This window comes from Cebus imitator, unplaced genomic scaffold (genome assembly GCF_001604975.1).
Source record: "Cebus imitator isolate Cc_AM_T3 unplaced genomic scaffold, Cebus_imitator-1.0 Scaffold365, whole genome shotgun sequence".
NCBI lineage: Eukaryota > Metazoa > Chordata > Mammalia > Primates > Cebidae > Cebus > Cebus imitator.
Window position 1 is genome coordinate 1,647,020 of NW_016107680.1, and position 16,125 is coordinate 1,663,144.

Genomic DNA, 16,125 nt, shown 5'->3' on the forward strand with positions numbered 1-16,125 from the left:
ATTTTTGTATTTTTAGTAGAGACAGGGTTTTACCATATTGGTCAGGCTGGTCTCGAACTCTCGACCTCAAGTGATCCACCCACCTCGGCCTCCCAAAGTGCTGGGATTACAGGTGTGAGCTACCACGCCCAGCCAAGGAACTCTTCTTGTGTGGTTTCCAGCTACCATATCCTTGACTGCAGGTCTTCTAGCCTTGGTTTGAATGGTGGTTTTCTACTTTGTGACTCAGTGGATGGCTGTGTCATTGCTTTGTGGGGTAGCCTGCCCTCCTGTTAGAGTGTTTTAACTGTGAAATGATTCTCCCTTCTACAGACACCCAGGAAGTAGTCCATGGTGGAAGATTTTCCAAGACGAACAAGCTGCCCCAGTGAGAAGCCTGCATTCACGCCCTCCAGGGGCGCAAACCCCCTGCCCTAAGTAGCTGTGTTCTTTTTCTTTCTACTCCACCACCTGCAACATTTAAGTGCTCACTCCTGGACCAGATACAGGTGGAGTCATCGTCTCGGAATATCATGGTGCCCATTTTTTCCCACGTTGGGTCCTCTGCCCCAGGTTGTCCCTGTGGATAGGGTCATGAAATAGCAGAATGCTGAGTGCTCCTGCCTCACCCTGACGGCCCCTATTTTTCTCCTGTGGTTGTACTTGCCGTGCGGTTTTCATGGAAATCACGGTGAGTAAATGACTTACCAAGGGACGTGCCGTGCTGCATGACAATGCTGGAGTTGAGTGAGGCTGGCAGAGAATACGCCGAGGGGGAAAACGGCCTCTGATAGTAACTCATGGGACTCACGGCACCTCCAGAGTTTCCATTCACTGTTATCTGGCTCTGAGAAAAGTGCAAAGCCATCGAGTTAAAGCACATAGTTACCCGTAAACGTCATTCCATCAGGTGATAATAAAAGACTTCCAATCACAGGACAGTAATCAGCTGCCAAGCTCTTATTTATTTTGAAAACTGATGTCAGAGGGCATGGTCCGTTCTTCACCTTCTCTTTCTTCCTTTATTTCTGAAAATCACTCTTTGTGTATCTGAGGGCGCAGGGATTGGTTAGGAAGAATGAAGGCGGCTGACCAGCGGACATGCCACTCTGCCAACAGAGGTGCCAAATGGTATCAGTAGGAGTCAGTACCAAGTAAACGTGGAGGACCCTTTGCTCTGACAGTCTAAACGTCAGTGGTCAGAACACGGCCGTGGTGTTCCATGCAGCACTGACATGATGCCCTTTGCCATGCGGCAAGGGATCGGTTCTCAGACTTAGTCAGGGATATCCTCTGGTGAAGGAACACTTCCAGAGCAAGGCGGCTGGCATAACGAACCTGGTTGTTTGGATTTATATATCATGAAGCAACCTACTCTAGAAGGATCAGGTATCTGGCAAAGGATCAGAAAGACATGCTCAACCTCTGGCTTCTCCCTGCTTCAGCTCATTTAGCACTTTATGAATCTCTGATTGCTGAATTATTCATTGTTTTGACTGTTTCATATCTGAGCATTTTCTATCGCCAACGGTATCTCAAGCTTCCTGTTGAAGATGGTCACATATATGCTTCTTTAATCGTTTTTACAACATACAGCCTAGTGCTAATGGAGAGTAAATGTTCAGTCAATTCTGATTGAACTGAATCGGCTTAGTTCACAGACACACAGCACAACACTGACCAGTGCGGAGCGCACACAGTGCATGCAAGTAAGGCCAACATTAGCAAGAACATTTAGTTAATTTATCTTGTAGTTAAACACATACAACACACAGAGGCACACAGATAAAGAACCATAGTTTGTGAAACTTTTCTACTTATTTAAAAAATAAACTTCTATTACACAGGCTTGAAACATAGATATAGTAACCGCATATTTCCATGATTTCACTTTAAAGCAGATAGGTTTTCAAATGACCTAGAATAAGTCTAATTTCATTATTGTGTAGCCATACCACTTATGTCCCCAAATCGATAAACATTTCATTACAAGCCTTATGCTTATTGATTAAGTACTTCTTCAGGCTGTTAGAAAAATTACTGTCATATCATAACCGGCCATATCTCGAGGACCTGTTCCCTGGAGAGAGCCGGATGTTCAAGCAAGCGTGAGGCACAGGCCTCCCCAAATCTTCAGAGGCTTTATGTACCTCCAACGAATGATTTGAGAACACTCTCACCTCTTAGCCCAAATTAAGTTTGGTGGATCTTTGTCAATATCATCGTAATAGTATTACAATATGTTATAATTAATGTTAAAAGCCCAAGAATCCTTCTTATGAGAAACCATCAGCTTAACTAGGTTACTAAACCTAGGAAACTTGCTCTAAATCCTATTTTGATGGTTTCAATAGTATTAACTAGGGGTTAAAAAAGTAAACACTGAAAGCAGGTTTATTCTTTTATTGTGTTAAAATAATCAGGATTTTATGACTAAAATAATATCATTAGCAGTTTAGAAAACACTGTATTGTGACATTGAATTCATTATTAGGAAAAACACGTCATGGATAATCTATTTGCAATTTTAAACTGATAACTGAAATTAATCTCTGTTACAAGTAGCTCTGCTTGTGCCCAAGACTGCATATAAGATAGTTAGGCTCCTGAAGCGTCTTAAAAACAGAAAATTGAACAGGTCAGCGTGTAGATTGATATACTGTCACTCCCTTGTATTTTTAATTAAAGGTCCTGGTGAAGTTTTAAAAAGCTCAGAACCATTTGAAGCACAGGAGGACATGGTAGGAGCCCACACCTGCTGCGCTCCCGGTACCTGCGGTTGGGCTGGTCCCCTGTGGCAGGTGAGGGACTCACTGTGGGGTTAGACCTGGAAAACGAGGCTCCTTCTGTAGCCAGTCTCTGAATGGAACATTTGAATGCAAAGTGTTAGACCCAGCCATTGTGGGAATACTAAATCCCATCACCAAAAAAAGCATCTTTTACTTTCTGTAAATTGCAGTGTCTTAAAAAACATATGGCTTATTATAACATTTCTCTGTGCATAAAATTTGCAGATTTATGAGCTTGATAGAATATAAAAACGATGTAGCACAAAGAGCATTTTGTCTGTGACAGTGTTTATGTGGAACTTCATTATAATATCAATTAAAAAATTACTATTTTTCGCTTGAGGTTATGTGCCTTTCAAACGGAAGCCGTTACCTACACGTTATTTGCAATCTGTGCCATAAAATTTTGAAACATTTTAGCCACTCACAAATCATTTATTAGGGATGGCTTATCACATAGATATATTTAAGTAATATATGTATGGAAGAGATGTATATATTGCTATAAATGAAAGACAAACTATTGATATATAAAATTTAAAAATGGCCGGGCAAGGTGGCTCATGCCTGTAATCCCAGCAGTTTGGGAAGCTGAGGCGGGTGGATCACGAGGTCAAGAGATTGAGACCATGCTGGCCAACATGGTGAAACCCCGAATCTACTAAAAATACAAAAGTTAGGTGGGCGTGGTGGCGTGCACCTGTAGTCCCAGCTACTTGGGAGGCTGAGGCAGGAGAGCTGCCTGAACCTGGGAGGTAGAGGTTGCAGTGAGCCAAGATCGCACCACTGCACTCCAGCCTGGCACCTGGCGACAAAGCCAGACTCTGTCTCAAAAAAAAAAAAAATTAAAAATGTATTCATAAATTTCTATACTGAAATGGCTGAGGAAGAATAATTTTAAAAAATCCTACGGTTAAGTTTCTGTAAGGTAGATTAAAATTATTGACATCATTCACTCCTGGACAACAGAGGAGTTCAAAAGTTGTAGCTATTAGGGAAGGAGAGGCAAGAAAAATTAGCCTCATGCAGTCAGTCACCATTCATGTGAGAAACAAGGACACAGAGAAGCGTCACACAGGACACATTCATGTGAGACTGTGGGAAAAACTACTAACAGGCATTAATACGGGGTTAAAATGTTTTGAAAAATTTTAGACTTTATGATCATAACATATTGTAATGTATATTTATGTAAATTTCTGAGATAAGGCAAATCACTGTACGACTCATCAGCTACAGTAACACGAGAAACCATAAGTAACTATTTTAGAGTAACTGTAAGTAATTCTAAAATGAGTGAAGAGAATATAAGTGACTTTTTCAGCCTTTAGTAGGCGTATGAGGATGACTGTAGTGATTTCCCTGACAGATGGCACAGACTTGGTTTCGGAATCAACACCTATGCGAATAAAAATGTCAGCTGAAAAATGAGATGGCACAAGAAATCGGTCCTTATAAGGAAGAGGTGGAGGCAAAGAAAGGCAGAATAATTACATGAATGGCCGCAGGGGTGGTTAAGGTGGTGCCATCTGTCACAGCAGACCTCTGACCCCAGGTGGGGGAGGGTGTCTCAGAATGGCCCGCGGTGTCAGAGTCACCAATCTGCAGCTCCTCTAGCATGGCTGTGGAGGACTCGCTCTCCGAGCGGGAGGAGTGCTCGGCCAGGGAGGAGTCTGTAGTCAGAGAGCCTGTGTCGTGGCTGTGGATAAGGCTTTCAGGAGCTGGGAGCAGGTGTTTGTATAGGCAGTGGGAAAGGCTCTGGGGCGTATGCAGGCGTGAAGACCCCAAACCATCGGGTGGTGGAAGGCTAAGTGATGCTGAGCTGGCAACACTGCCTGGTGAGAAAGTGGCTCGGTTCAAAGGTACCACGGAAGGAGGGCATGGAGGAGAGGCTTCTGGTGTGGTTTGTCTGTGTGTCTGTGAAGCATTTACCTCCAACACACTGGCAGGTAAGTTCTGATTTCCAAGCTGAGTATGAGGAAAAAATAATAAGAGATAAATTATCCAATTAACAAAAATACCTCTTTTTGCAATGTGGCAGAGAAGGCAAAGCATGGGTTTTATTTGCAAGCACTTCAAGGAGTGACATTCAGATGGATTAGGTGCCAACCGCACAAGTGCAGAGAAACCATGAAAACAGGAGGAACGTGAATCCAGTCAGTGTGTTTTGGAAACCAGGCTGGTTTTCACACAGCACTGCAACGGAATTTGGGTAGGGGCTTGAGAGTGTTGGCAGAATGAAACTTTTTCCTCAGGAGTTTTAGTTTTTGCATTTCTGACAATAATATGATATCATACTACTGGTCAGCAGAATTGGTTTGCCCTTCACTAGAAAAATCTTACGGCATAATTTCCTCTCCCTTGCCAAAATATCCCCAAAACATAAACCTGTCTTATTTTTTTCCTGGTTTATGAATCTAAATATCGATGATACTAAACACAACTAAGTGGAAAGGATATTTTATTTCCTTTCCACTTATCAAATCTGTTTGATTTCTCTACCAAATACAGAAAGAACTGGACTTCAGAATATTCCAGCAATGCAATAGAGGTACCATGTGTGAAAATGAAAACCAGCCACTGATAATGGTTAGAATGTACCCTAGTTGGTTAGAACTACGCTTGGCATTAAATCTTAGGTAAAGGAGAAAGAAACTGAAGGAAAAACAAAAGATTTAACAGCTCCAAGGCCATATATAACCCAACAGGCTAAATATAGCAGAGGAATCCTCTGTAGAAGGCAGAAAAAAGATGGTTGTTTGAACATTTTACAGCCACCTGTGGTAGCCTTGATGGTGTCTGACCACACGTGACAAATAGAATGATAAGCACCCAATTCAACATAAGTGAATAACACTCCAAAGCAAGTTTTCTTACTTGTTTTTTCTACCTTTCGGAATAGATATTTTTTGGAGGGGATGTTTCAGGGAAGAGATGGCTTTAAGATAGATAGCCAGAAGTATTGGAAGACATTAGTACGAAAACAGGAAATGAATGAAAGAGCTGTATAAACTTAGAAGTATTGCCTAGCAAAGATTTAAGTAGTACAATTTGGTGTTCTTCGCAGGCCGTAATTTTCATAATGGCTGATGTCTTGTGGGCTGTTGGCCTAAAAAAAAGTTACAATAATTTTTTTCTCAGACTTTTACTTGAATACTTTAAAAAATCCATCACATAAAAGGTGTCTCTGAATCATAGATCCCTTAGAAATCTGATAAAAGCAACTGATCCTTCTTTTAGGGAAATGCACAATTTCATACTTATATAAAGTTCTGCATAAACTTCAGGGAGACAGAGACACTCTAAAGCAGATCCTTAATCTGACGGGTTAAGAAACCCCAACCTTGGATAAAAAGACAGGTTTTCTTGTCCTAATTCTACTTAATATGATTTTTTTTTCTTGTTTAAACATAGTCATTTAAAATGTGATATATATATATATATATATATATATATATATATATATTTACTGTTTATGAAAAAACAGATTGCTTCAATCTCTAGAAATCACTGACAGAAATCTTAGCTACCCAGAACCTCAAATGTTTTGGTGAGAATGCATTCTTATTATTACCAAGTACTTATAATAACTGCAATCTTATTGGAGGTAAAACTATAATATTATAAAATTATCATAATTCTAACTTAATATTTTAAAATTCTGCTATAAGTCTGAATGTAATTCAGTATAAAGCAGTCTTTGGATAGTGTCAATAAAATTTCTCCTAACAATGCAGTTTTACTAAGGATGTTTCCATGGAATATGAATCTCTTTCTAGTTTTGTTTATACTAAATGAAAACTCTAAGAAATAATACAAATCATACAAAAGGATTTGAGTTATCTGCTCAGGAGACTTTTCCCCTTTAAAATTAAAAGAAAAACATCTAATGACTTTAATCCCTATTGGATTGACTTGTTCGTATCCTTTGACTTGAAACATATCAAAAGCTGAAGCATATTCTCTCTAAAATCATCCTCATCACAGGTAATATGATCATTAGTTTGCATAGCATAGTGTCTGGGGATGGCCCTTATACATTCAATTGTTCTTCCAAATAGAATGCCCATAGAAAACAGAATTATTCTACCTTTTGAGTTTATTTCACCATCTCCTGACATGTTCCTGGTTTTGAGTCTTTCAATGCATGCATGTGTATGTGTGTATTTATGTGTGTGTGTTTGCGAGTGTGTGTAAGGCATGAAATGCCTCTTGGCGAGTCACATTACACATAAATTTCTACAGATAAAACTCAACAATTCAACAGCGCACTGGTCACCTACAAAAAAGCTTTTATAAGACCCCAATCTCCACATGAATGGAATACCCTGTAGACTCAGGGGGAGGGAAAGACCATGTTACACATGTTTCTCCTCAGGAAAATAAGGAGAGCAGCAGCAAAGGTGTGAAAGGGGAAGAAGGTGGTATTTTCCCAATCTGGACTACCTTGAAAATAGGGGAAACGAGCTTAACCAAGTACATTTTTTTTTCTTACTTCATGAGTGGCAAGTAGATGACTGCAGAAAAATCATCCTAATCATTTCATGTCTCCTTCTTTTCAGGACCATGGAAGGCTAAGGCGTTTGAATAGGGATCAAGGGTCACCAACTTTTTGTGAGTATACATTTTTTTTTTCTTTCCCCACCTGTTGAGCTAGCAGGAAGCGGGTAATGAGAAACACCAGCTAGCAGCTGCCTGGTCTTCTGCAAAGGACAGGGACAGTGCTTAAACCTTAATATGATTGATGCACCAAGAGAGAGCACCTGCTTACTCAAACTAGCACAGAGCTTCTTCGTCCGAACGAATCCAACTCAGAGTGCTAAAGAGAGCCTGTGGATGAGAGAGATCACCAAATCAACGTTGGAGTTCCCGAGGAAAGAAGGAGCAAGGAGATTCACGGAGGGTAAGCTTCAGCAGGGGAAAAGGCGTGCTGAGTTGGATGAAGGTACTGCAAACTCAAGTGCCCATCATGGGCAAGGAAAATATCCAGGATGTGCAAATCAAGCCCACGTTGGATGACAGGGAATGATGGGACCAATGGCAGACTGCAGAAGGCATGTTCCCCCTCAAGGCGGGGTTGATTTGCTCATATCCTCTGCCTTGAAACACACCAAAAGCTAAAGCTTACTGTCTCTAAAACCACCATAGTCATGGGTAATGTGATCTTTAGTTTGCTCATAAACTCAGTGACAACACATCTATAGGCATAAGGTCCTAAGCCATCAGTTGCTGATTCAGTAGATGCAGAGGCTGGCGGTGAAGGAGGGTAGTGTGAAGCGGGATATGAAGGGGTGCATGGCCAGGCCTAGGGAGAGGTGAGTAAAGTGCCTATTGGGGCCAAATTTAAACAGTAATTGAGATGAATTCTGTTTCAATGCAATCTTTGAAAGAAAATCAAAATCAGTGCAAAAAAGAAAAAACACCCATAATGAATAAAAATGTCAAAAATTTAAATAAAGACCATGCCACGTCATAGGAAAAGAGAAAAAAAACAACTGGGTTTGGAGTTTTTAATGCAAGAAAACTCATCAATAATATTTTCAAAGTCTACATTTTTGCTTATTTCAGTCTTAGTTGAGAGAATAGACATGTTAGACAATTTCCAATTTACTGATGGCAATCTTAAATACTTTTTATTTAATTTAAGGTGAAGTAAACATGTAATAGGGCAAGCGTGGTGGCTCACACCTGTAATCCCAGCACTTTGGGAGGCTGAGGCAGGTGGATCACCTGAGGTCAGGAGTTCAAGACCAGCCTTGTCAACATAGTGAAACCCTGTCTCTACTAAAAATACAAAAATTAGCGACGCATGGTGGCGGGTGCCTATAATCCCAGCTACTTGAGAGGCTGAGGCAGGAGAATTGCTTCAACCTGGAAGGTGGAGGTTGCAGTGAGCTGAGACCCCACCACTGCACTTCAGCCTGGATGACGGAACAAGACTCTGTTTAAAAAAAATTGTTTTGCTTTAAATAAAATATTTAAACTTAAAATAATGTGTGAGTGTTAATAAACCTGCATTTTAATTTTTTTTTTAAAAAATCGAATGACTTAAACATTGTAGGAAAAAAGTCATTCACAATATACAAAATAGGTATTTGGGGGAAGGAATTTCCTTCCACCCCAGGCTTGACATGGCCCTGTGCTCAAGGATCCTAACATCTCTCTCTTCGCATCTTTTGTATTGAGCTTCTGGGCCTCATTTCTCAAGGAGCATAAGGGATATATATTAAACGTCAAGCAAAGAAATTTGACAGGTTTTTGTTCTCTTTTTTCCAGCAGCATTGACAGTAATTGACTTGAAAAGGAAATATCTAAGAAGGGGTGAGAAATGCCAGATATAGGTGACGGGGAGGAAGGCAGCAAATCACACTGGCATGTGTGTGCCTATGCAGCAATCCTGCATGTTCTTCACAGGTACCCCAAAACCTAAAATGCAATTAAAAAAAACCAACCTTTACCTCCCATCCCCACATGCTTTTGGGACAATTTGCCCCCTCTCTCCTGGCCTGTCCTTAGGGTATGAGGAGACATGCCGGGCCGCTGTGTCTGTGCCGGGTCACCATTTTGCTAGCCACGGCTGGCTGGGAAGGGGGAGAACTGGACCCTGCTAGGCCAATGGGGCCCTGTCTCCCTCCTGGGAATTTGAATTACATGACACTGAATGGCCCCTCAGGTAACTGTAGGGTACCCAAATACAAGAAGTCAGAGAATGTCATGGAAACCCATGGGCAACTTGGAGTAATGACAGAGCAGAAACTAAGAGAGAGAGAGAGAGAGACAGGGAACTCTATGCAGTTCCTACGGTTGAGAAGGAGGGAGGGCAGCTGCCTGGTCACTGCCCATTTTCCTAAGGCCTGGCTGTACTGCCTGCATTGCAGTGATGTGAGATTGTCTGACGGCCTCATAATAAAAATTATTTTGACCATATGCTCCCCACCAAAGACCTGGGTGACAAATGATGTAAAATTGTCACACGGATCGGGCACACCAATGGCATGTGGCATCTGAATCAGGGGAATAAGTATTTCTCCAGTACTCTGTGGTATTCAGATGGGGAATACGGTTTTGCATCTGGGAAAGTGTTGTATTTTAAGAACAATGCTAAAATATGGGATTGGGATTTAAGAATCAGCTTGTGTGAGAACGTAGAGGCAGCAGAGGCTCCTGGCTGAGCTGTGGATCTCCAGTCGGACAGACTTGGGCAAGCTGTTTGATTTCCTTGGCCTCAGTTCCTTCATGTATAAAATATAGACATGGATAAAACCCATCTCTTAAAGCCTGTAAAAATTAAGTGGGGCAATGTAAAGTACTTAGCACAGGGCCTGGTGTGCTGTAATAGATCTCAAAAAAAGGAGAAGCATGTTTTAAAAAATTAAAACGCTGGCAAGGAACAGGAATGCTCTGCACAAAGCCAGCAGCAGCGTAGGGAGGAGAAAAATCACATGAACACTGTCAGACAGAGGCGGAAGAACATTTCCTCTCCTTTGCTCTGTGGATAACCGTGCAGAAGTTAAGGAAGGCAGATCATGACCCTGCATTAAAAATACTTTCTAATAATTAGATCTCAGAAATGGCCGAGCACTGGATTGCTGCCTCAGGATGTAACTGAGCTCTTCATTAAGTGAATTCAGAAGAGGCTGGATGCCCATCTATTGGGAGATGTTGAAGAGGAGGTTTTATTTCTAAACTCATGTTGGGCTCCCAAGTATTCTCTAATGCTCAATTATGTAAATACGCACATATGCATGTGTGTGCACAGACATCAAATGGAGAAATTGCCAAAGATCTGATCAACTAATAGCATTACGACCCCACAGAAAGGAAGCCATACGAATAGACTACAGCACCGATCGGGGCTGGTCTTGATAGAAATGTTACAGAAAGTGTGTTCTGTAGTTCTGCCCCTTTCATCCCCCACTGCTGACATGTCTGCATTACTCTGTCCTCCTTAGCATCTACACACTGATCCCATGGAGCCAAAGAAAGGAGTTTCCTCTCCCTGCTACATGACAGGCAGGCAAATTCCCCTTTGAGTCCCCAGCATATGTGCAGTGGCAGCTGTGAAGGTGAGGCCTTGGCAAATGATCGATTATGTTGTTTCATAATGGACAGGACAAACTTATCTTCCTGAAGCAAAGAACACAGCACAGATGGCATAGAAGCTGTCTGGGTGCAGCTTTTTGCTGTCTTTCAAAGGGTCTGGCTGATACCTTCACTTATTTGGCACTGAGAACAATGTGACATTTTTAGCAACAGGATATCTGGTCACACAGTGACTGAAGGATAACATGCCTCATTTCTGGTCTGTTTCTAGGAGGTAAATTAAAGCACATGCCACTTAGAAAACACTGTGAAAAACTGTCAACTATGAAGAGAATTTCTAACAGTGACCTGTAGTTTTCTTGTTAAGCGAATGGCCAGAATTTAATAACAACAAAACTATGTAAGTGAAACTTCTGGAACACTGAAATGTACTTTTCTCATCTTGCTGCACTTTTATTGCTTGGGCCTGCTAATTCCTGGGAGTCTAATTCTTTATAATGGAGCACATATTTGGCTGATTCACAGTGTATGGCTTACAGCACTTGGCGTTTGCTAAGACTTACCAGAATGTGGAGTGCAAGTGTTTAAAATGGAAAGGTCACCATTGTGAAAGATCACTACATGGAAAATGAGACTTCAAAATGAAGCATGTCACACTAGTCAAGATGTAGAAACAAGCCAAACGTCCACTGATGGATAAATAGACAAAGAAAATGTGCTGTATACACACAATGGAGTACTACTCAGCCTGAAAAAAGATGGAAATCCTGCCACGTGCTGTAACCTGGAGCAACCTAGAGGATGTTATACCAAGTGAAATAAGTCAGTCTCAGAATGACAAATGTCTCAGCAGAGAAGACAGTGGTGGTTGCCGGGGCTGCGGGAAGGCGGAGGTGAGTTGCTATTCAGTGGGCATAAAGTTTTAGTTGGCATAAAGCAAGATGAATACATTCTTTTTTTGTTGTTTTTTTAAGAAATAGAGAGAAAGAAAAGAAAGAAGGGAAGAAAGAAAAAGAAAGGAAGGAAGGAGGAAAGGGAGGAAGGAAGGGAGGGAGGGAGAGAGAGAAAGAGAAAGAAGATGAATAAATTCTAGAGATCAGCTGCACAGCACGGTGCCGATAGTTCACAACACTGCACTGCACACTCACAAATTTGTGGAGAAGGCAGATCTCGTGTTAAATGTTCTTACCAAAATTTTAGACAGAGAATAAAAACTGCAACGGCTTCATGCTACCTTTTTTACAAAGCCTGATAAAAGAGGACACACACCATCTTGGAAGAAACTGAAAGTCTGTTGAAATAAACTTTTATCTACCAGTAATATATATACATTTATATTTTTTCAACAAATATATATATATTTTCAATATATAAATATATATATATTTTCAACAACCAGTATTGTTGAAAATAATATATTTCTTTTTTCCAATCACATGGGTAATTTGGAAAACTGTTATACATTGAGGAATTATGACGAAGCAGGCACCACGCCCAGATCCTTGTATGCTTATCTCACTCAAACCTCCCAGCAGTGCTATGAAGGGTTGTTATTGTTGTCCCCGTTTCATAGATGAGAAAACTGCTTTTTGGGGAGGGCGAGTAACTAGAGAATGGTTTTATGTTAATAAGATCTTGAAAGAGCTGACTGCCCAACCACGCTCTTCCCAGTCCTTCTCATAGCCACTCCCCAAAAGCCGCCTTCCCCACGACGGAATCAATGGGAAGTTTTCAGCTTTCATTTCATACTTGTCTTATCGACAGCATTTGCGCAGTTAACCGTCCCTTCCTTTCCACACAGTTCCTCGCGTGGCTCTTAGGATGCCACATTTTCCTGAACTTCCTCCTCCCTTAGAGGACACTGCTTTCAGCCTCTTCTGCTGCTTCTTCCTCTTCACGTTGAGATTCACTCAGGCTCAACTCTTGGCCGTCCTCTCCTCTCTGTCCTCCCTCCCTGGTGATCTCACGCCATCTCAGGGCCACAAAATCCATCGATTAGCCAGTGGCTTGTACCTCCAATCAGGACCTTTCCCCTGAAGCACGGGCTCTCACATCCGAGTGTGTACTTGACCACTTCGTGTCCTCAAACTTCCTGTATCCCAAACGGAACCTCTGAAGTTTCCACCAACCTGCTCCACCCACAGCTGTCCAGTCTGAGCTGATGGCAGTGCCGTCCTCCAGCTGGAGTCAACCTTGACTTTTCTCTTCCTCACATCCCACATGCAATCTGCCAGGAAGTCCTGTTAGCTCCTTTCCAAAATACATTCTCACAATCTGATTTCTCACCACCTCCTCTGCTGGCCCCTGCTTGAAGCCCCCATCATTTCTCACCCAAATGACTGCAGTAGTTACCTAACTGGTTTGCCTGATGTCCTCCTTGCCCCACTATGGTACATTTTTCACTGAGCTGCCAGAATGATTTTGTTAAAATATAAGGCAAATAATGATGGTGGTACTCTCAACATCTTCCAATGGCCTCCATTTTTATTGAGAGTAAACGTCAAAATCCCTGAATCTGGTCTTTGTTACCTCTGACTTCACTTCCTATCACTCTCACCTCACTTACTTCCTCTCCCTCCCTCAGGCTTCCTTCTGATCCTCCCACAGCCCCAGCATGAGATGTTTCCTCTGCCTGGAATATTCTTCCCCTTCAAAGCTGTTCTGTCTTCTCAGTGAGTTCTATTGACTGAGCTACCATTCTTGACATGACATCTGGTCTCCACATCTCAACTTTGCATGGCATGATTCAATTTCCATAGAGTAATCTAATATATGTAATTTATTCAAGTTCTTATTAATGTTTGCCCCTCCTGACACACACAGACAAATTTTAAGCATGAATGGTTTCAAATCCAGCTTTGTCACAAGAACAGACTTGACATAGGTCAGGCACCCAATAAATATTTGTTGAATGAACAGCAGTGACAGAATCTCAAATCTTAACTTTTGGATGGTGCGGATACCCTGGGGATTATATAATGAAACCAACTGGCCCTGCTTAGCCTGGATAAAACCATGCAAAACGAAGGTTATCAACTTGTTCTCAGACATCACAACACCATTCTGAAGCAGCAAACTGTTGGCTGAGTCCAGTGACTGACACGTGTTCCTGTGACTTCTGCTACCCCTGCTTCCTGGCGTGCCCATCCTGGGATGCCCATGAGTCTGCCCACTGACACTGGGACAGGTCTGTCTGTATAGTCGCAGAGGGCTTCTGCTCCCTCAGACCTTCCTGGACTCCTGAACCCCATCAAGACACATCTGCCTTAGCTCCCAGTGTCACGGCCCCGTATCCCCTTGTCACTGGTGAGTTACTCTTTCACAATGACAGCTAGCAGTCGTTCTGGGTGCCAGCCCTGCAGCCAGCTTGCTAGGGTATGTATCCTGGTTCTACCTTTTGCCAGCTGCATGACCCTGGGGGTGCAACTTGTGTGCCTCAGTTTTCTTATCCATAAAATAAGGACAGTAGTAATACCTACTCCACGAGATTGTGGAAATTATTAATAAACATAAACAAGCTGGAACATAGAGTAAACCCTTCATATTTGTTAGCTGCTATTAATGTTATGATTATCATCTGATTTCATAGGGGCTTTCAGAACATATTACCTTAATTAAAAGAAATTCTCTACCGAGTGAATTTTGTACATCTTGATTAGCTGATGGAGAAGATATTTTAGTAGAGGTATGATAAAACTAGTTTGTCTTTTTAATCATTTACTTTATGAGCGGGTGGGGGGATCTTGGTGTCAATTAGTTATCTTTTGGAGATTTTCACAGTTAAAAATGTATCTCCTCATTTGAGACCAGCCTGACCAATATAGTGAAACCCTGTCTCTACTAAAAATACAAAAAATTAGCTGGGTGTGGTGGTGCGTGCCAGCTACTTGGGGGGCTGAGGCAGGAGAATCGCTTGAACCTGGGAAGTGGAGGTTGCAGTGATCCGAGATAGCGCCACTGCACTCCAGCCTGGGCAACAAGGGTGAGACTCTGTACCCCCCCCAAAATATATATATATGTTTTGGATGATCTTTAATAACTCAGATACAAAAAGGAGTAATATACAGATTATTTACTTAGGTGCCAGTGTTTTCAATACTAACAGTACTCTGTTGCTGCTGCTATGACATATTTTATTAACAGCTATCATTTATTGAGGGCTCGCTCTATCTAGTCCATGGTAATTTCCCAGTCTTACCTTAACCTATGAATTAAGGATCGATCATTATTCTCATTTCTTTGTTCAGACTCAGAGAAGTTTGGATGAATATCTCATCACATAGTCAATGATGCCTGGCTTAAAAGCTACAGTTTACCCTTAAAGTGTATGCTCTTAGTACTACGTTATTTTATGGAGAAGTCAAAAAGAGAAACACGTTTCTGCTGCTAACAGACTAATACATGTGAGCAGAAGGATGCTATGACAGGATTCTACATACATGGAAAGAAAGATTTACTTCCTGCAAGTCTGGATAATAAAAGTTGACTAATATACTTTCGGAAATGATAAACTGATCCAGTTTTAGTGAAAATAAATATTGAGTTGCAAAGAGATAGATACTGCTTAAAATTAACTATTCCTCACCAAAGCAAACTATAATTGACAATTATTTGAAGAGATTTCACACATGTAAATAAAGTAGAACTAAGTACAAAAAGTTCTAATATGAAAAATATTGCCGGGTGCGGTGGCTCAAGCCTGTAATCCCAGCACTTTGGGAGGCCGACGCGGGTGGATCACGAGGTCAAGAGATCGAGACCATCCTGGTCAACATGGTGAAACCCCGTCTCTACTAAAAATACAAAAAATTAGCTGGGCATGGTGGCGCGTGCCTGTAATCCCACCTACTCAGGAGGCTGAGGCAGGAGAATCACTTGAACTTGGGAGGTAGAGGTTGCAGTGAGCCAAGATCGCGCCATTATACTCCAGCCTGGGTAACAAGAGTGAAACTCCGTCTCAAAAAGGAAAAAAAAAAAAGAAAAAAAGAAAAATATTTCTTTGAAACCTAAACATGCTTTATGTCCTGAAGTAGTCTGCAGTGTCTTAAATGATAACTGACCCATCAATAATTTCTCATAAATACATAGAAGAAAAAAAAAACTTTTAGAACATGATTTTTGGATGAAAGATCTGTATACTTAAATTGAAAGATACCTAGAAATTTGCTGATGAATTTGGTAGGGTTTTAAATCGGAAAATGGTTTCTTTCTCCTTTCCCTTCCTGCTTGGAAACTAACAAAACATCAGGTCGTATAAGAAGCCCAAACCAAAAAAGTTAGTGTCTCTACAGTACGCATGTATTAATAAGAGACT

General features: G+C 41.4%; 1 protein-coding gene across 38 annotated transcripts in view; it reads right to left on the reverse strand.

Moving 5' to 3' along the window:
* SORBS2 (sorbin and SH3 domain containing 2) overlaps positions 1-16,125 on the reverse strand; it is a 390,878-nt gene that overhangs the window by 87,412 nt on the left and 287,341 nt on the right. For 35 of the 38 annotated variants that reach the window (XM_037730851.1, XM_037730866.1, XM_037730874.1 and 32 more), the window contains one exon: positions 688-826. In XM_037730851.1, the coding sequence (XP_037586779.1) occupies positions 688-826 (139 nt within the window). Of the gene's footprint in view, positions 1-687; positions 827-4,262; positions 4,737-16,125 lie in introns of all 38 variants that reach the window. The other 3 variants (XM_037730840.1, XM_037730842.1, XM_037730841.1) reach the window with 1 other exon arrangement.